General features: G+C 43.1%; 1 protein-coding gene across 4 annotated transcripts in view; it reads left to right on the top strand.

The window, feature by feature from the left end:
- Positions 1 to 21,559, top strand: part of CCDC148 (coiled-coil domain containing 148) — a 55,537-nt gene that overhangs the window by 12,791 nt on the left and 21,187 nt on the right. For 3 of the 4 annotated variants that reach the window (XM_069861708.1, XM_069861707.1, XM_069861706.1), the window contains exons 3-10: positions 2,888 to 3,009; positions 4,501 to 4,604; positions 5,198 to 5,280; positions 5,444 to 5,607; positions 5,870 to 5,965; positions 6,057 to 6,238; positions 10,021 to 10,159; positions 12,156 to 12,362. In XM_069861708.1, coding sequence (XP_069717809.1) covers positions 2,888 to 3,009; positions 4,501 to 4,604; positions 5,198 to 5,280; positions 5,444 to 5,607; positions 5,870 to 5,965; positions 6,057 to 6,238; positions 10,021 to 10,159; positions 12,156 to 12,362 — 1,097 coding nt within the window. Of the gene's footprint in view, positions 1 to 1,255; positions 1,714 to 2,887; positions 3,010 to 4,500; positions 4,605 to 5,197; positions 5,281 to 5,443; positions 5,608 to 5,869; positions 5,966 to 6,056; positions 6,239 to 10,020; positions 10,160 to 12,155; positions 12,363 to 21,559 lie in introns of those variants that run through there. The other variant, XM_069861709.1, reaches the window with a different exon arrangement.

The following is a 21,559-nucleotide window of genomic DNA, read 5'->3' as shown; positions in this document are numbered from 1 at the left end:
AATCCTTCTGCTAACACCTGACGTTAAGGTTCACTACTAAAGGAACCAAAAATGAACTTGGAAAGAAAAGGCCTGTTCCTTATCCCTGTAAGCTTCCAGGCTTATGTGAAATTACTGAGGATCTGTGCGCTAAAGCTTTACAGAATTGGAGCAAAAGTTCGAGTATTTTCTTCTACCGTTATAATTTTATCTCGGGCTTTAGCAAATATCTGTTACAGAAAATTGCAAAAAGGCATCTTGAAATCTAACAGTTCAATATTTTATGTTGTTATTCATGTGTGTGGATATGTGAGTGTATTTATGCGTGTGTGCTCACACGTAAAAATAGATAACATTTATTTTCTTTGTAAAATACAAGACACATCCCATATACTACCTGTTAAATACAAAGTGTGTATCTGTATACCAAGGCCCTGATCTTGGAGTTGCTCTCAAATGGATAGACATAGAATCATAGAATCATAGAATAACCAGGTTGGAAGAGACCCACTGAATCATCGAGTCCAACCATTCCTATCAAACACTAACCCATGCCCCTTAGCACCTCGTCCACCCGTGCCTTAAATCCCTCCAGGGAATGTGAATCAACCACCTCCCTGGGCAGCCTCTGCCAGGGACCAATGACCCTTTCTGTGAAAAATTTTTTCCTAATGTCCAGCCTAAATCTCCCCTGGCTTAGAACATTCCTCAGAGTACGGTGCTCAGTAGAAGAAACAGAGGATGAATAGTGGAGGTTCGTAGGGTTCAGGTATGTGGGCTAAAGGAAAAAGTGTATTGAAGGCGGAGATAAATTATTTGGGGTTAGAGGTTTGGAAATTGGACCTCTCTTTCACTCCTTGTTTCTTAGATGTGAGGGACACCAGTAAGTCAGTGAAGATGATTTACCTGAGGAAGCCCCTCATGTGCGTACTTTCTCTTCCAGCAGTTGTTAATGCCCTTTAGTGGCACTGGGAACAGTTAGTGATTCTTCTCAAACAAACGTGACAGGCTGCATCTGCTAACTTGTCTCCCAGGCATTTGCTTGCAGGAGCCTGGATTAGGAATGTTATGGAATTGCTCAGGAGCTCCTGCCATGCCCGTCTCCTTGTGTGTGCGGACACTGACGTTACGGCCTGAAATGCCTCCTAGCAGACTAGAAGCAATTGTCAGCCTTTGGGAGAGGTAACAGGCGCAGGAGGGAGAAGCGGGTGAGTGGCTTTCCGGAGGGGTTGGTGACAGGACCTTTGTTTCTTTGATTGTGGAATGATCTTGCATGGTCTCTGCTGGGCAACGTTGTAAGCAATCTCAGACAGAAGGGAAATAAACTGCACATAAAATCTTGCTGACTTAGGGCTGAGAGCTTTACATTTGGATCGACGGGAATAAAAGCCCTCAGATGCGCAAAGCTGCCTAAAGGCATAAAAACCAGGAGAAAGGAGATTATTCACGCTAAGCTCATAGGATGGATAAAATGGAAGAAATTAGTGGATCAAGTTGCTTAACAGTTTTGTGTAAGCTCTGTAGAGAATAAGAAAGTAGTCATAACACAAGATCAAAGCTGTAACCTGGCTGGCGCGACACAGATCTGGTGGAGTAATCGCATGTTGAGGAGGCGAGTGGTGAAGAAAGCAGGACTGATGCACAGGAGGGAAGGAGGAAGCGTTCCTCTCTGTAGGTGGTGTGTCCTCTCGAGTTCAGGGAGTGGAAACCGCAGAGGGATCGCCTGCAGAAACTGTAGGTGGTGATGAGAAGAAAGGAAAGACGCAGTTGTGTTGTGGTGGAAGCCTGGTGTGGGCCAATGAGCCAGGAAGATCTGCTGGTAACGTTAGGCAGTCGTGTACCCGAGCGTACTTGGAGCGTGCTTTTCTTGCGCTGTTGCCAAATCTTGTTCAGACAGGATTTGCAGCATCAGATTTTTGGATTCGTTCCGATGTGACTGCTGGTTGTCTCAGTCCTTGGCTCACCCGGGTTAAGTGTATACATAACAGTCTTTGGATTAAAGTGACCATGAGATGGTGGAAAGGATTGTTCTTAGGAAGCTGGTGACGGGGGAGAGAAATAAGGTAGTGGATTTCAGGAACATGAACACAAGGACTCCATGGAAAACTCGAGGTAACTTGTTCTGGGAACCTGGCCACCTCTGAGACTTCTTTAAAGGATCATTATCAGTTGTCTTCACTGTGTGGTGAAGACCAGCTGGGTTAAATCTTTATTGACTTAAAATGCTTTTCCAGCAAAGCTGCTTCCTGTGGCGTTTTTGGGCAGCAGTCTGTCTGTGCTGTCACCGTCTGTCAGACACCAGTGACAGGGCTGCCCAGGGGGCATTTCTGCATGCGGCAAAGGTCAAGGATGGTGCTCTCCTTGCAGCGCCTTTCTCTTTCCTGTGGAAGTGCAGTGTTTTCTCAGAAGCCTGCAGAAGTTTAATAGGGAAATTATGCTGGAGGTTTCATGTGAAATATACCTGCAACTCGTTCTGTTTAATCAGTAGATTATGTACTTTCTAGGAAAAAAATTGCTCTTATTGCTCCATCCATAGATTACAATAAATAGTGAGGTAGTTTTCCAATCTATGAAATAAGACTGCATGTATTGAAACTTAGGTATTTCTGTGTTAAAACTTACTAAAATTCCAGCAAACAGTTTAAAGTGATTTATTCTTTAAGTTCACATGTCAGAACACTTTAAAAATAAACTCTTTGTAAGCAGACAAATGGTTAATGTTCTTACATAATTTCTTCTGGCTTATGTGTGTTTCTAATTCTTATTCCCCAACTAAAAATCTCTTTGTTATGGAAACTTTCAATGTTTAAAACATACTTTCATAAAGCGTGCTTTCATTTTATGGCTCACACTTACAAATGTTTCTCCAGAATTTGAAATGGCTGTGTCTCTTTTGTGTGATAACTAGAAAACCTGGTGATTCCAATGAGGAATGGTCTCCGCAGGCAGAAGTACAAACCAGTTGACTACAAACATCTGTATGAACTCGCTGCAGCAGAAAAAAGGGCATCTGCAAAAATTCAGTTAAAGGTATGATTCGTATATTCGCCTGGTCTGGTGGGACATGTCCCTGCCCATGGCAGGGTTGTTGAACCTAGATGATCTTTAAGGTCCCTTTCCACCCAAACTATTCTATGATTTTATGATTCCATGATATTATTTGTAATGTGAATGCTGATCAAGGTGTCTCTTCTCTGGATCGCGTTCCAAAGCGGAACTGTTGTATGAGACCTGCTGTATGTCACGTCAGCTCTCAGGTGCTTTGTGTATCTGGAAGGCAGTTTACCTTCGCCACTGATGTAGTCAGTGGGTTTGGAGTTGGCCTGGCTCGTCAGCCGAGGTTCAGTGCTGCACCAACACCGCTCCTCCGCCTCCAGAGGTACAGCGGTTTGAAAAGCAGTTTAGCTTTCACATGACCTGACGACTGAACTCTTTGGTCTGTCAGACCTCAGCATGGAGTGCTGGCGTGCCTGGAACTGGGATGTTTCAGCCTTTGTGGACCTGAGCTGGCTTGGGTGCCTGGTTGGGTTGCAGTTTCCAGTGGGACTGACTGGCTGCTGCCTGGTGCTGCGCAGTTAGCCAAGAGACCAGGTAGTGTGAGCTCTGAGACCTGCGCTGCCGAAGAGGTCATAGAGTGGTGTTGATGGCAGCCAGACCTCCTGGGCAGTACCAGTCCAGTTAGATTGAGGAAGCTTTTACAGGAACATGTGCTTGAGAGTCTTTGTGTCTTCCTTCCCAGGGTGTGCTCTACAGATATTTACTGCCTGGCTTGTCAGTCTATGTGCATACAGCACTGGAGACCTGATGAATTTTGTTTTATCTTAGCTTTATCTGCTTTGTCTGGAGTATCCACTGAGAAGCCAGAAGAGAATGATGGTGGTGGGAGAGTAAGTGGAAGGTGACTTGTCCCAGGGGCTTCTGGCAGCCATGAATGACTTCCCCTCCTTTGTCCTTCATTGTTGGTTGCCCAGAGTCCTCTGGCTACCTCTTCATCCCCAAGTCCCTTGTGGAGCAGTAACTCCATCAAATGCATGTGGTTCTGTTTCATCTGAAGTTGGAAGCAGGTTTTTGTGAAGCCCTCGGACAGTGTCAGAGTCTCTTTAATTGGATAGATTCTGATAAAGCACTCCTTTTGAGTAATCAGTTTTAAAAATTCTTTTTCTTGAAAGACACTCTCACTCTTTCATCTTCCCACCCGTAAGAAAGTGTGGGTTTTGTTCTCCTGCTCATCTTACCCCCTTCACCTCCTGAGAAATAAAGATGGGAAAGAAAAGGAGAGAGAGGGAAAGAGGAAAATGGGCTGCGTTTTCTCACTTCCCCCTCTTATTTAATTGTGATTTGAAATGGAATGATTTTTTTTTTCATGAAAATCGGTTACATTTGACCCTGTTCTATAGAAAACACAGCTTTGAATAAAGCTTTTAGATTCCTCATTCTGTAGTTAAAAGTTTCCATATGAAGGTGTTTGATATAGCTCCCAAACAGATTCAGAACACTTATGAGCTTTAATTTTTCCTGCAGATTAAAAGAACAGAACAAGTTTCAAAAATTAACAAAGAGCAAATGCTGCTGAAGCAACATCGGCAAGTGTGGTGGCAAGAGCACAAAAGGCTGAGCGAAAGCAGGTAAGAGTGGAGAGATCTTAATTAGCCAGAGTTAAAGAAATGCTTCTGTGGGCAGAGGTGCTGTGGTGGCATTCTCCATTCAAGGGACATTGAGTGGAAAAATTAAAATACTTGATGACAACTTTCTGTGCAGGACGTGAGCTCGTGATCTACTTTGGAAGGGTCTGTAGCCACAAGGAGAACACAGAAAGGGAGGAGATGTTGTTGTGCATTTTCCTCTGTCTGACGGCCTCACAGCTGTTCGTTGACCTCTGACAAGCAAACATTTGTAGGAATATCAGAAGTTTTCAGATGCATTTTAATTCCCTCAGAGTCTGTCTCTCAATAAGCATATGGAGTTCACACTGACAGCAGGGAATGTTAATATTGTGCTTGTGCAGTGTGCATGCAGCAGATCAATGAGAGCAATTTTTGCTCAGAGAAGGGTAGGTGGCTTCCATAATACCTTCATGTCCAAGTCCTGCACCTTAAGCTTTGCAGGCAAAGAATCCCCCTTTTTACTGAACTGTTAGAGTACTTCAGGTTTATCATTCTTGACTACTTAATGAATAAGAAATTAAAGTTTTTGTAAAACTCCTATTCACCCCTTCCAGGCAAAAAGCAGAAGCAGAAATGAAGACTTTTCTTGACAAAGAAAGCCATAAGCACAGTTTTCTTTTGGATATGAAGGACTTGGGTGAGATGCTTTTATCAATTTCTTGATTATTTGTTATAGTCAAAATTGTCTTGGTTATTTGGTTAAGTCTTTAAATCCCTGGCTCAACAGGTTTAGATTCAGAACGCACAGTGCTGTGTAATGTTTTGTGTGTTTGAGAAAGCTTTGTTTCATGTGGTTGTAGAGAGAGAATTATCACAGGAGCGGGACACGTACCAAAGAAATACTCTAATTCCTATCTGGCAGCTAAAAGAGAATGTGAAACTCAAGCTCTCTGGAATGCAGCGTTACCTCTTAGAAGAACCATGTCTGAAATCTAAGTTCAATCCAGATGAGATGTTACAGCAGGTTGGTATTTTAACTCTATTTTTATGATTAATTGTCACTATGCTTTTAGCATTTTCTTTTATTTTTATGCAATAGTTTTGAGATTATCACTCACATTCAGAGTATCTGGTAACCTCTGTACTTGCCATAGTGCAGATCTGATCTGCGAAGATCTATGAAAGCATAGCTGCATAGAACGGGAAATTGGGCTCTTTGTCTCTAAATAAGAGCTTTCACATTACAACAAGATGAAGAAGTAACAGTGACATATTTCATGAAATAGATCAAATCTGAGAAGAAGCAACAGGAGGCAAATTTGGCATTCCTTGTCCTTGGAAGTCTGGCTTTGGAAAGAGAGCTGGAAGACTGTAAAACAAAAGTAAGCTTTTCCTTAGAAGTTCGATCAGCAACTTTTTGAAAGAGAAAATGCAGTGCATACTTGTCTGCTGAGCAGTATGTTTTTATCACAGGCATTAGTACAATCTTTTGAAGAGAAAAATGGGCTTTTCCTTGAAATTCCTTCAGCACTACTGTCTTTGGAATGCCCCTATACTGATGTGAAGACCTTAGTCCTCAATGAATACCGAAAGCTCGCAAGTGGGTACTGGTCTAAGCTTCAAGAGGTTGATGAGCAGTTGGAAGATTTCCATAGGTAATGATCCCTGGTTCTGATTTCTTTTGATGGTTATAACCTAAATAATTGAAAAGTTTGAATGCACCTTAAAGAAACCTGGTGTTAATACCAGGCTTCTGACATCACACATCTCACAGCTGAACTGTCCAGGCTGTCTGGAACAGGAAGTTTGGAAAACGTGCACAGAATTTCTAAAGAAGAAAAAGCTAAATAAGATAATCCTTTGCTATATTTTTGGTCTGCTGTATTCTTTGTGCTATATTATTTCAGTCCTACTGGAATGCATGCTGCAGTGTTTATTGTTATTATAGATGGAAGAATAATTCTGGTTTTTTTCAAGCATAATATAGGATTACAGTGTTTTATAATCTAATTTAACTTCTTTTACTGTTGCTAAATCATAGATTTTTTTGTGTTGGGAAATACCGAAGTCCTGGGTTATCCGCAGATTGTGGACTTGGAGCTGGTGTGTTTGTTACAGGTGGTGATTCTCTAAGCGCTATTATTTTTGCCCAGGGATGCCTGAATTATTGAAATAACCGAGGGATGAATGGAGTACTGCATGTTCAGCACCATATCCTCTGCAGCACCCTGTCTAATGAATGGGACATTAGGCCTAAGGCAAATAAATGCAGTTCCCCTTTCCAGGCTGTTAACAGGATGTTTCTGATACAACAATCGGCACTGACACAACTCCTTGTCTGGGGTTTGGCATCTCGCTCGGGGGCATTGTTGCAGGCTGCGTGCCTGCAGATTCAGCCAGCAGCGGTGCACCAAGCGTATGTCGCTATTGCAAAGGTGATATCAGGATTATGGGGTGGAGGAGGAGGCTTCCCTTCAATCTGTGTGTTTTCCGTAGAACGCATACAGCCAGGGATTAATGCTGGGTAAATCTGCTTCAAAGGAAGCAGCTGCCCCAGGGTTGTTGAATCGCTGTGTTTCAGCTCTGACCCAACATAAAGGTTGTCCTGTGTTCTAGGGGATGACACGTACAGGAAAAGCGAGCACTACACTTAATATTTGGGTCAGGCACTCAGCCTTGGAAAAGTCCATCAGTATCTTGACACTGAAAAAGCCTGATATTAGCTTAAATATGAATGTACAACCTGCTGGCACTTCTCAGACTCATTTCAGATGAGCTCTTCCTTTCTGGAATTTTACAAAGTTTAAGCGAGGTGACAACCTGAATCCCATCAGGCGGGATATTTTTAAATTCTCCATGCATTTAATGGCTGTGAATACACTGGGCTGGATGGCGCTGCTTTCTTTTTGGCTCTTTGCCTCTGAACAGCTGAAGAAATCTCAGCACTGCTGACAAATTTTGGCACAGCTGACAAACCAAGGCATTGGCAGCCAATTTGCCCCTACTTACAATAAACTACTTGTAGCTCCAGCTCTAGCTGATTGTTCCCCAGAGGATCCTTCGCAAACCTTAATCTTTCAGTCCCAAGCAGTGTGAAGAATGATTGGTAGGTGGCCCTTAGAGGAAAACTGTAAGGAAGCTTGAGAGAGGTGTGAGATACAGGAGGCAGAAACTGCTGCAGCAACTGGTACCTCTGCCCTTGTGTGCTGTGGGTGGAGGAGATGATTCTGTGGTTCTGAGATCATGAAATGGGCCTTGGGACCGCAGGCTCTGTGGGTTTCCCTGCTCTCAAGCTCATGGTGCAATGTTTCCTGGCTGAGATGTGCCTTACTTTGCCTTGCTCTTCTTGTAGACAGGAGACCTGTATTTGTTCCCAAGGCTGTATGCTCAGGCGTGCCTAAGGTAGGTTGTTAGGAAAGAAAATCTCTGCCCTTAGAACGGTCTCATTGCCGTTGCTAAAATGATGTGTTCAAGTGGGACTGTAACAAGAGGTGTTGGGGCTCTCAAGAGAGGATTGCTGACCTCTTTCAGGAATTACAAGAGGCCGTTCAAAATCCAAGCCATAAAGCAGTGAACACTCTCTTAGGGTGGCTGGGGCTCCTGCTGAGTAAAGGCTAGCAGGGCTTTATGGTTCTTCTAATAAACAAATAAGCTGGAAAGACAGGAATGCTAGATGTTATCTTAAAAATGTTATTGTACTCGATTCAGCATCCATAAAGCAGTTGCAGTGGAAGAGATTTAAGCCATAGCAAAGAATAATTAATTTGTTTACTAAAGCTATTCTTCGCAAAGCCTGGACCTCAGAATATCAAATTATGACACAGAGATGATAAAATTAATGGTAAAATTAATAGATGAACTTATTTCCTCAAAAAGCTCCCTCTAGAGAGAAGGGAGGGATTTCAAACGTGAATTCTGATGATCAGCTGCCAGGCGTTTTTCTCAGAGGCAGCAAACATTACAGAAACAGCACATCTTTCAATGCCACCGCTGTGCCAAAGCTTGGGGAGTCTTGTCTTTGGAGAGCTGTGTCTGCTGTTCCAGACTTGTGGCTCGGAAGTCATCAGGTGCTACTGCCACTGTTCCCTCTTTGAAGAACCCCTGTTTCACTTTACCAGGGTGCTATTTCTTCTTTAATGTGTGGAAAAACTCTGCGCAGATATCTGTAGTTGTTGTCTGTCGTGGGAAATATAAGCAGTCACCTATAAGGAAACAATTCCACAGCTCTCCTGGTTTTGCTAATGGAATGTCACTTTCGGTGTTGCCTCCAACTTGTGCTTGATATTTGTCAGTCACTGCAAATAAACATTTTGCAGGAGCTAGACCTTTTCTCTACTGTGTTGAAGCCACCTCTGTGCGTTTTTGTGGTGGCTGGCTTCAACGGCAAACAGCTGGGTCCAGGGAACAATTTGTCAGAGAATTCACACAGTGCTGCTAAACTGGATTGTGTAGAATGTTTTAGTACTTGCGTTCATGTTCACTCTTTAGAGATAATGCTAGAGCAAATCATAAAATCTAGGTTAATATCAATTACATATGAGCATCCCACAAAACGTCATCTTTCCAAAATACCTCATTTTATCACTCATGTAAGGATAAAGTTCTTCTGATATCTCACTGCATGTGGTGCTGTTAAATCCCAGGGCACCAATACTGGGGGCTGAGAGCTGCAGACAGCTGGAGGCTACAGGAATTTGGGAAGTGGGTAGAGTTGTTTGATTGCTGCCTTTTAATTATCCCCAGGCTTTTAGTCACTTCTGCAAACAGGTCACTGGGATAGGGAGACCTTTTGCTCTGAGTCGGTGTAACTGCTTCTGCGTTAATGCTGACAATAAAAGCCAGACGTTAATCCCTTTGAGGGCAGGAGTTCAGATTGAGAGTAAAATCTAATCTAAATCAGTTTTGTGCTGCTAATTGCTACTCTAATTTTCTGAAATATATGAATGCATGCCGATTTCTACACCTTCTCCTTTAAAACATTGTGAATCACATACCTCGCCGGTGAGTTGATGGCTGTCAGGAGCTTGTTTTTAAACTGTTTCCTTGCGTAGCTACATTCAGGTGTTGTCACTGCATTAATTTCATTTTCATCATTTATTTAGTGCTCAGTGGTAGTGACTGTTCATCTTCTTCCAGTTTCACACTGAATTTCCTGTGCAGTGTAACGTATTTGAGGAACACAGTGTTATTTCTCAATGAAAAGGCAGGTTTAGAAAAGGAACAGTTCACTGGAATGATGGCACAATAAGTGGTCACACACCCTTACAGATTTGCTTTGTTTCTTTAAACCTAAGTTTCTTGGCTCTGATCCGACATCCACGGTACGGGTTGGGGATTGTGAGCCCACTGAGAGGTTAGGCCTTTAAAAAGTAAGAACCAGACTCCTCTTTTTCAAATGTTAAATCATACTGGGGCTGACTGTTCTGTATTTCTGTAGGAACAGTGGATGGAAGGAAGAAGACCAGTGGGTTTTCCAGACTGTCATCAACCAATATCCAAGTGGTCTCCAGAGGAGGAGGATTTTGTACCTCGATGCACTGCAGAGATACCTTCCGCACAAATCTAGGCGTGAGCTGGTCAGCAGTGTTTTAAATATAAATTCTTACAGAAATTCTGTAGTGAACATCTGTATTAAAGAATGTTTAGCAAAGCATTTTCTTTTAAATTGTCTTAATTGTATTTTTCACTCCACACAGAGAAGGGATGACCTTGTCTGCAAAATGCATTGAAAACCGATTACTTCTTCAAATCAGCATTGGGGAGTTTATGTTCCCATGGACTCTGAGAGCCAAATTCACAAAATCAGTTTGTTAGCACTGCTTTTGCTGCTTGATTTTATAGTTATGTCATGCTGCTCTGCTTCTCTTGGTATTTTTCTTTATGAGGATACATAGCCTTGTTGCACTGTCTAGGAATAGTTAATTGCACATACATAGCAGGAAGAGCGGAAAGTTATCTCCTGCTCTCAGGGAGAGGTTATTTTTGTATGCATAAAGCCTTTCAGATTGATTGCTGATTCCTCTTACGCTCCGCAGTGAATAAGCTCATAGCAGCTAATCGAGAAACCCATTTCAAGGCCAGAACACTTCAGGATGTCATAAGTAAAGAAGGAGTCTTTTTTATCTCAGCAGGTATTTTTAGACCATCTACTTCCTTGTGCTAAGGAGTGGCAGTGAAGGGATACTGATAATTAGTATAGTTCCCCTAAAAATATAGTTCTTATGGACTTCAGAACTGTTGTCCGTGAGAACTAGGCTAAATAATTACCTGCTTTGTACCATGCAAGGGTATTTTAAGCATAGCCGTTGTTGCTGGGTGTCCCTAGTTCTATGAAGGTTCACTTAAAATTTTTAAATTCTAAATTTGGAAATCATAATTCTGCATTGAACCAATACCTGTTAGTATGTGTATTAGCATGGCAAACACAGAAATGCTAAAACAGTACTAAGGGTCTATTAAAATGTTTGTGTTATATTAGAAAACTAAACTTGGAGCCTTTTGTGCCGTCTTCCGTCTCAAGAAGAGTGGGTCAGTGGACAAGCACTGCCTGCTTGATCCAGCATCACCTCATTGAAGAAGGGCAAACTTTCCATCCCATTTCTTGCTGATGAATTTCTTGGCTTTGGGTACTTGCTGGCAAGGATCCCCTGAGCTGCTGATGGCAGCAATGGCCATGTGGCCTATGTGCCTGTGACCAAAGAGAAGCTCCAGAGGTGGTGGTACCACTTTATCTTCATCCACCCAGGAGCTGATGGGAATATCTGTGAGCTAAGCACCAGATGAGGCAGCATACCCGTGTCCCGTGCCAAAAGCCTGGAAGGTAGCATCAGGAATGGTCCCACTGACACTTGTGAGCAGCCAGGCATCTCCAGAACCTCCGTCAGCCTTTAACTTTTATTTTTGGGGATATAAGATAGGTGTCCTGCCTCAGTATATGTAGCCTTACCTGTTACTGCTTCTGTTGAAGTCTTGAATGTCCTCAGGAACCTCATGGAGTAAAGCCAGAGAAGGTGTATTTAAGGTTAAATATCCACTGGTTTAGCTGCAGACACTGGTGGTGGCGATGTGCTTCTTGGCAAACTGAAAGTCCGTTTCCAGATTTCCTGTCAGGAAACAAAAAACGTCTGTACAATCAGTTGAACAGGTGATGTTCTCTGTAGATCAGAATTTGCTGTGAGGAGCCCTAGCTTGCTGAAAGTGCTCAGTAAATCTGGAGATGTATTGAAAGGCCCTTCTTGCATTTTATGTGCTTTAGGAAGGGACCATTGCATTTAATTTATTCCTATTGCAAAAACACAGTTCAGAAAAGAAGAGCGGGGGTATGGAAGTGCCCTGTGGTGCAGGGAAACAGGGAAAGGCTGGAGTGGTATCACCACCCACTGACAAGCAGGAGCCTGTGGCGTGCCTGGCGCCTGGCAGAATGCTCTTGGGGCCTAAACTGTGAATTCCCTAGGAATAGTTGTGATACAATAATTAAATCAATTATATTCAAGGTCTACAAAAATGTCTACAGTTATTTTGTTTTATTAGTGCATAGCTTTTAAACCTTTCTGCAATGCTTTACTTTTTCAGATTGCTCATGAGAAGGCTTGGTGTCACTACCACTTCATCAGGAAACAGCGCAGAGTCTTGCTGTCAAACTGGGCTCAGGCCAGGAAAGCTTTTCTGCTTAAGGCTGTGGCAACAGCTGCCGAAGCCTCTGCTGCTCACGAGACAGAAGCAGAGTTGGCCAATGCCAGACAAAAGCAACAGGAGATTTGTGCTGACTTGAAAGCAAAGGTAGGTTCTGTTATAAATCTACCACACGCAAATCTCATTTTCACTGATAAATTAAAAATGAAGTTGCAGTGTTTAGTGAAGAAGAGCTAACTGAAGCTAGTTGTGATAATCCTGCTTTTTCTGGCCTGATGGGATTGTTTGGGGCAGTTATGGGGGAAAAGCAAACTAATTTGTTGGCAGAGGTCAGTGTGTCTGCTAAACTTGACTTGCACATGGTTTTGAAGATGCTTTGCTTCATTTCCAACAAGGATCCTAGTTAGTGTTTCAGTTCTTGAACTTGGTATGTTGTGCTTTGGTTAAGAATTGGATTATCTAGCACACTTCAGCCCTTACGGTGAGTTTCATACTGCAAGTGTAATCTCTGTATAAACTGTGATCGCATTTGTTGTGATGGATTTTGAGCACTATCAAAGAGTTTGAACTGTGTTTCAATATTGGGAGATTTGTTCTGCAGTTCACAATATGAGAGACTTGGCAAGCTACGGAGCGTAGGTCTGGTGTCCTCTTCCTTGGGTTCCTTTGTAGCCTTGGCAAATCACAAAATATTTGTGTGCTAGCATTTCGTCCTCAATGAAGCAGGACTGGTGTCCTTAGTGTATAAGGCTTGCTTTGTAATTGCCTTTACAACTCGAATCCTCAGAAGTGGCAGCGAAGCATTCCATTTATCTTCACCACCCCCAGTTTTCAGGTTAATGCTAGTCTGTTTTCAAAGAAATAATGAATATCTACCTGTCTTCCCTTCTGTTTGTTTTCAAGCACGCTTTCTAAGATATGAAAAAATGGAGCCTGTAACTTGTTGCCCTTGTCATGGAGGTTTCGCACTGTTCTGAAAGGTGATTTACTGTGTGAAGGGGTGCAGAAAGGTAAAAATACCTGAGGTTGTTTTGAAAGTGAGTAGAACTAAGCGAGAGGAGCCTGGACAGCAGAGGAAAGCATTGTGATGTTGATGCCTAGGGCATTTGTAAGGGGAATCGCATTTCTGGGTATTGAAAGGCAAGTTAAGATTTGTTTAAACTGCTCTCTGATTTCCCACTTGCCCAGGAGTTAAGTCCGGAAGCACACAAGGTGTGTTATTCCCGCTTTACCAACATTATCTCTGTTGAACCCTTACTTCTCAGTGAAATACTGAACACTTGATTTTGGTTTTCTACAAGTAGAAACCACAGTCAGACCTGTCTGCGACTGAGATTTTTGATGTTGATGCTCTTTTTTCCTGTAGTAACAGTACAAAAACCCCACTGTCTCCTGTTTGGGAGCTGTCTGTTGTAGGGAGGTTTGAGTCAAAACACTTCAGGGTTAGGAACTGTCTGGGCTTGACGAAGTGGGGAGGTCCCTGTTGTAGCTCCTGTGCAGGCTTCCCTGGAGCCGAGCAAAGTCAGGAGTGCTTCTCCAGAGCTGACAAGGGTGGTGGGTGGTTTTTCACACAGGCCGCCCTGTCTGGAATTGCTGTGTTTCTCTTAGCTGCGCAGTTAGAGGTGGAAGGGCTCCTGTTCCAGAACTGTGAATTTATGAATCAGTCTTTCTTTTCTTTTTTCTTTTTTTCTGTTCCCCACAAAATGTAACAAGGAAGCGTTGGAGTTCTTGTCTTGTTTCCACACACGTTAAGATTCTCGCTGATGCATTGAACATTGTCTGAAGGGTTTTGGATTCTGACCTCCTGTTTCCCGTAACTGCAAACTGTTTGAAACAAACCCATTAGGGCTACACTTTTCCAGGCTGCATTCAAAGGTGGCTTTGTTAAAATGTTGAACGTTTGATCAAAAATAATTCACCTGTTTCCCAGAACAGAGGAATGACAGAGGTACAGGTTTTCATTAAAGGAGGATACCGTTGTGACCTTGTTTTGATCAGCTCTGCAGCTAAAAGGGCCAGAGGATGGAAGCTGGGATTGGGGAAGGAGCTAGGTGTTCTTCAAAGAAACAATTCTGTAGGTAGCTCTGGGTTCTGATTGGATTCAATGGCTATATGTGTTTGAAAACTTATACTTCACCTAGATATAGTTCATTTTATACACTTATCTTCTCACACTTCTGACGTGTGCTGGGCTGTGGAGCAGCTGTTGGCAGCTACCGAGGAAAAAAGTAACTCTGTCTGGTGAGTTAATTTACACCGATCCAACCCCATCCTGAGAGGGACTCATAAGATGGTGTAAAAAGTGAATGTGTCTCTAAGGGAATGAGTGTAGAGTTGAAAATCAGGGATTTGGGCTTTTCTCCCATGTTTTCTTTTTGGCCATTGATTGACTTAGGTTTTTACATTCCATTAAGTTTAGCATAAGGAAGTCTTACTTGTATCACTTTGCCAGAGGAAATATGTACCTGCTGTAATGGTTTAGCTGTGTAGTAAACTCCAGGTATGCTTGTGAAGAGTTTGTATCCTGAATGTGAGAAGTGTGGATCTCCTTCACTGCACCAGGTTTCAGAGACAGCTGTAGCACTTCTGTGCCTCTGGACATGAGCTGTGAAGCGATGTTATCACACACACTGTAAGCTTTTTAAGGAGTTCTAGAAATGCAAAGGATTTGTACGTCCATTCTGCAGACAGAGCATGCAGAAATACATTACAATCAAACTGGATTGTTTAAGCAGCTGATAATGATTGGGTAGGAGAAGACTGGATTCTGAGTATGCTACCTTTAATTTTGCTGCCAGCCAGTAAGCCGTTTGGCCTGTTTCACCTGTTTGGTTTGAAAGGGATGTCTGCATGTGTCTGTGCTGCTCTGAGCTTGTGGGGGTTCTCAAAGGAGTTTTTCTTTCTCTGTATGTGAAAATCAGTTTGTTCCTAATTGTAGTGCAGACTGAGCAATGCAAAAGAGAAATACTTGCACGTGACAGGTTGTGCATTTTGTTATTACTGCAATAAACACATAATATCACCTAAATTTTATACAGATCTTTTCATCTGTCAATGACAAACCGAAGCCATAGCAAACAGACTGAGGAACGCTTCCTTTAAAGCTGCTTTAAATGCACCAGAAGCAACTTTGCCATCAGTGAGACTTTAGGCCTTGTATCTAACAAGAAGGGTAGCAATTACGAAGTAGAGCAGCAGAGAAATTAAATTAATGTTTAAAGCAGTTTTAACTTGAGCCTTCGAATCCTTATTCCATGTTTGATCTCACAGAAGGTCAACGTGTGTCCTTGCCAGAAATCAGTCTCTCCAAGGAGGAGAAGCTGAGGTGAGATAAATCCCAAAGGCCATGTGGTCATCATCGTAATGGAAGGAAGTGTGAGATGGGTAACACCAGTGAAGATGTGCTGTATATTCTTAAAAAGGAGATGTTTCTGGTACCTGTTTGCCATGGCCCTGTTTGCCATGGGGAGAAAAAGCCCCAAACCAAGGGAACCAGCGATGGTGAGATGGGTGGGTGTGTTACACTTCAGTGAGTGGTTGGGAATCAACTGTATCTGGTTGCTTTGTACTTCGTGGATTTAACCACTTTCAGAGTTCTGTAGCAGGTGCTGTGTAACATAAATTCTCTTTGTGTAAAATTCCTCTTTCTAAACAACGTGGAGAAGGAAATTCTTCTGTGTCACGAGGTAGTTCAGTAATGAAGCGAGAGCGTGATCTCTTCTGAGGGTCAGAGGGAGTCTGGCTGTAATTCCAGGGGCTGCTCAGAAGTTTCAGGCTAGAAGAATTCCCAAGCTGGAGAAGAAGGAGCAGGGTTTTAGTGTTGAAAGTTATTGGAGGCTACAGACCACCATCTGTTACTGGCACGATGATTTGTGTTGATGTACGAGCTGGTGTCACAAGTAACTTCCTCTGTTAACTGGGTGGCTCGGGAGGAGCTGCACCTTGTAAAATCAATACAGACAGGGTCTTTGCCATGAGTAGAGCTGTCTTGCCTCCAAGGAATGGGAGCACCATTCTCACTGCCGGGCTGCTGGCCACCTCCTCTTTCAGTGGCTGCTGCCCTGTCACCTCTGTCAAGGCGGCTGGGTTTTTGTATTTAGGATGAGGTCTGACTGTGGATTTGGAAGCTTGGTGTTTGTGGTGAAGGTAACAGCCAGCAGCATTGTAAAGGTGGCATCCCTGAGCGGCAGGATGTTGGATCAATGTGTGGCTTAGCCTGGTGGCAAGAGGCAGCAGCTCCTCACTGCAGGCAGTGCCCTGGGCCACTGCCACCAGCACAGGAACTAAAATATGTCAGCAGCAGTGAGTCTTGCTAAACACTTCCACTGGATCATGATGTTTAATGTGGAGCCCCTTGTAAACTGGACCTTCCTTCCACACTGAACTGGGAATTGACCCACGTGCTTTTAAAGATTGCGGTCAGTTCATGAGGTTACTGACATGAGAAAAGGGAAATAATAGGTATGTCTCTTATAAACCTGGATTTTCTGGACTTCCTGAATTTAAATGATGGATTTTTCACATTTTTTTTTACAAACTCTCCCCTGACCCACAATATTTGAGGCTCCAGGGAATGGTTCTTAATATGCATTTTAATTTTTCCCTTTCATAAGCTCTAGCATTCACACCCCAAGGCACCCGTCTCGTTATCTTTCCATTTAGGAATTTGTGCATATGCTTTCTAGTCTTATTTCCAAGAGTAACACTGTTAATATTTTATATTTTCGTTTATGGTGGGTTTGATTAGTGCAAGGGGTTTTTATTTTTTAGTTGATACAACCATACATCAGGAGAAGATCTGCACACCCCAGTACCCTTGGAGATGCCAGCTTTGGGGCAAAATTTTCCTGTGACTTCTAAAGTCTTGGAAAACAAGTCATTAACTGGAAATCTAGAAATCCAGGAGATGTTGGCTGTGTGAGCATGAATTTGCTCTCCAATACCTGTGAGTTCTCTGTGCCTGAGAGCTGCTGGAACTGGCTGGGGAGCAGTTAGGGTAGGCTCTGTGATAAGAAATTGTGAGCGAACGCAAGGAAGTTTGAAAACAGGATTTTTAATGAATCACGCTGCTTGGAGCAGACATTTCTGTATCAGTAGTTGCTTAAATTATTTTCATTTTTTAACACAGACTGCTATTGTCCTGTTCCATTTATAAAATATTTAAGTCTAGGAGATTTATTATCCCATTAATCTGAGCAGAATTTATGTGCTTAACTTCTATTAACCTTAATAGGAATTACCTGGGTGAATCCTTATTCTTCTACAGGAATGTGGTCTTTAATTTTTTACCTTCCTCTTCAGTTCCTTCCCCCTTTTCTTAAAAATCTTTCCTTTTTTAGCACCTTGGAATGGGAAGGAGTTGCTCAGGCGAAGGACATAGATCAGCATACGTTACTTTTACCTGACATATTAACGACTGAGCTGTATTGTGAGTGAAGAGGCTGCGGTGCCAGTGATGAAAGTCACCTTTTAATGAGTTTCTCATGTTAATATTCTAGGGATCTCAGTTTGACTGCGCTCTGTGGCCAGTTCTACAGCAGATTAAAGTAATGACCTTCTCTTGTGTAGGGAAATAAGTTTGCCAAATTTGCTAAATCCTCTCCATTGACTGGATGATGTGTCCAGCAGGAATTGAACTGAGAAGAATATCCTTACTGAAAACCTGATTCTGCGGTCCTGTAAGTCCTGTAGCCTATGACTTTTTATCACTTAACTGTTGCCACAGTTAAGTCAGCCTAAGACCTGCAGCAAAACTGCTTCCATAAAGAAAAAGATGGGTCAATGTCATAGGAGACTCCCTTCTGAAAGGAATGGAATAGGGAAACGCTCCCTAGGGAAATCTGCTGCCTCCCTGGGGCCCGGGTTAAAGATGTGAAGAGAAAACTTCCTGTGCTGGTACAGCCCTCACATTATTACCTAGGATTGATTTTCCAGGTAGGCAGAGATACATTTGAAACAAGAAATCCAAGGGCAATCAAAAGAGAGTTCAGGACCCTGGGATCATAGGCTAAAGGATCAGTAGTGTTCTCCTCAGTTGCAGGGCATGATGAGGGAAGAAGCAGGAGGAGCCAGCAGATCCATACATGGCTCCGAGCCTGGTGTCACCAGCAGAATTTGGGGTTTTTGATTGCAGCTCAGTCTACACGGCACCAGGCCTGGGACTGCTTTTGCTATGGGCCATTGGCATTTATGAAGTTATTTTTTTTGAAGACATCCTTTAAATTTTTTTGTAATAAACTAAGGAAGGATGTGCAGGAGTGTTTCAGGCATCAGTAAAGCTCTGGGGATCTCTGGAAGTGGTTTGGGATTGGGTGATTTTATGAAGTTGAAACACTGAGCGGGAGAGAGTCAGAGTGGGGTTATCGGAGGATTTCCTTCTTTTGCCTTTAGTTATGACAAACAGGAATGACTATCATGGGATTACTGGGAATTCTTGCTTAGAATTTGAATTGTAGCAGCTTGTTATGTCCGTGTAGCACAGGGTAGCCTGTGAGGATATAGTCTGTGTAGTCGTTTTGTGACACTCCTCCTGGTCCCTTCATGTCCTTTGGGGCTACTGTGTATTTCAGCTGATTTCAAAGGCAGTGCTACTCCTTGCATGACCTCTATGCCACAGACCCTCTCTGTGCCAGCCCTTGTCCTGCATTCCTCTCTACCTCGCTGTGCAGCTCAGCTGTTGGAGGGAACGTGGTGCCATCTCACTTGTATCACCCTGGGCAGCTTCGAGGTCGGTTTGTAATGGAAGTCAGCATTGCTTAAAGGAAAAAACCTTACATGGAGCTGTGATCTCATGTGCTAATGTAACGGGAATTCCCAAGTAACTCAAGAATAGCTTTGTCATTAGAATAGATGTATCTGCAGCATAAAGTACAAGGTAAATACATTATTGCTCTTCAGATGTCAGAGTGAGAGAACTAATTTATTATTTGAATTAATTTGTGGTGTACTTTGCATTATTGTAATATGCAATGTTGAAATAATGAACTGAAAATAGGTACGCACGCATCTGTTCAGCACAGCAATTTAATAATTCACTTGGCAAATGCTCCTCTAATAACGCGTGAACCGTGAGAGGTGCTTGAAATGTTGGCTGTAATTAAAAACTTTGAGAACTTCATGCTGGCGGTGCTCGTGCTGCTAAAGCGTAAGCTGCTTTGTGAGGTGGGCGGGAGGGGATCCAGTTTCCCGTGTATTTTCAATATTAGTTTAACTCCTAGGATTTATTTAATATTTAAACAGAACATTCCCTGTTGACACAGTAAACCCTACCCTTCTGACTGCACTCATAGGAACGCAAGAATGCAATCAAGAACACATTAATGTTTTGTGTGCATTTTGTGGTCCCAGATTATGGCCCCAGGGAATCAGAACTATTGCTCAGGGACTTTTTTGCACGACACTACCTCCAGAGGGAAAACCGGATGAGTACAGGGGGCTTCCTTGAAACACTTAAATTGTAGGAGTGCTGGAAATTCAGCATCAGTTGGTTGCTTTTAAACAGCACACTATGAATTGTATGGAACTCCGTGCCCTGGAGATTTCTCCCATTATCTCCATTTGCTGCCTGCCCGTTGTTGCCGTGGTTTGCTCTCAGGCCGGGTGCCCGCAGCACCCTGCGCTGTGCAAACACACAGTCCTGTGCAGCTCACAAGGTAAATGCAAATGCAGGCTGGGATTCCTGAGGCAACAGGCATGTTATCGTGAGTTCAGACAGTCTAGCTCTTAAGTGTTGAACCCATGATGGTATGGGCAGGGTGTGCTGCTTTGGGAGCCCCTGCCAGCTCCTGTGGACCAGGCTCCCCGGGGAGCTCCCCCATGCAAGCAGAACGCAGTGGGAGCAGGCTATGGCACTGGAACTACTCACCAGCAGAGAGATGTTAGAATGTTTGAGTGGGGTTTGAAAAGTGAAATATTTTGACATTTGAATCAGCTGTTCAATTCCTAATTGTTTATATTTCATACATAAAAACCCCCTTTCATTTAGCTCGGCTCTGTTAAAAACGTTTTATCTGATATGACTTGAACTCTTCATTTGCGGAAGACATGGCATAATTCCAGCCTACAGAATCACATGCCATAAGTATTTTGCAAACAGTGCTTTTTTGATTTTTACTAATTTTTCCTTTTTTTTTTGCAATAGTGAATACTTTTTTAAAGCAGGTGACTCCTTTTGCTTTAATGAACAGGTGCAAATTAGATGAACGTGGAAGGGGCAGGGATAATGTCAGCGAACTTCACGTGCTGCTTACAGAAACGCATAAGTGGGTATTGTGGGAAAGTATAATCCAGTGAAACTGTCCTTCCTTCTGTCATTCTTACCACTTTTTTTCTTGATGAGCAATGAGTTCATGCATTTAAAAACCTAGTGAGATAAGAATGTAAAGCAGGTTCTGCTCTCTGAGTCACTAGGAGTGTTCAGCAGCAATTTAGGGCGGCATAGACCATGCTGTGGAAGGTAGTAGGGATACCTACTGAATTCTTGGCAGAGCAATTTTGTCTGGGCAACCTCAGTGCTTTGCCAGCAGAGTGAAGTTATGTGTTTGATACTCACCTGTCTGTATGGAACCTGTTGAAACTCTAGATTGTGCCCTGATGTTGATTTCTTCCCCAAATCAAAAGGCTTTAGCAGCAGAGCTGGGTGAAAATAGTGAGAAAATGGCATGAAAATATCTGCCCATCAGGATGAATGAATAAAGATGCTGGAGATCGTCTTAGACTGCTTTATTGTTGTTTGCTTTCCTCTAATCAGCTGTCACCTTGACAGAAGCTCTGCTGGGCCAGTTCCGATCTCAACACCCTTTTCTAGTCAGTGGTTCCCCTGTCCCCTGAAATACCAGTTAACAGCAACTTCTTTTGAGACCTGTTAATGCCCTTGCCACGCTAACTAATGGCTGCATTCAAACAACTGACAGAGGTCTGTGGTTAACAGGTAAATTAATATCTAATGAAGACTAGTAAAGGATCGAGAGGGTTCTCAGACTTGGGGAAAAGGGGAGCTGCCTCCTGTCCTGAGCACACGTACACCAGCATCTATCTCCTTATTGAAGGGACTTGGAAAGGAGTATGAAGCAAGCTATCACGAAGCACATGCAAGAGAACTGGGTGATCAGGCCCAGTCAACACGGGTTCACGAAAGGCAGGTCTTGCCAAACTTACCTGATCGCCTTCTATGACAAAGTGACTCGGCTGCTGGATGAGGGAAAGGCTGTGGATGTGGTCTTCTTGGACTTCAGTATTTTTTTTTCTCCGCCAGGGGAGGTTCAGGCTTGACATCAGGAAAAAATTTGTCACGGAAAGGGTCATTGGGCACTGGCAGATGCTGCCCAGGGAGGTGGTTGAGTCAC

This window comes from Phaenicophaeus curvirostris, chromosome 7 (assembly GCF_032191515.1).
Source record: "Phaenicophaeus curvirostris isolate KB17595 chromosome 7, BPBGC_Pcur_1.0, whole genome shotgun sequence".
Taxonomy (NCBI): Eukaryota; Metazoa; Chordata; class Aves; order Cuculiformes; family Cuculidae; genus Phaenicophaeus; species Phaenicophaeus curvirostris.
This window is presented reverse-complemented; position numbering and strand designations above follow the sequence as displayed.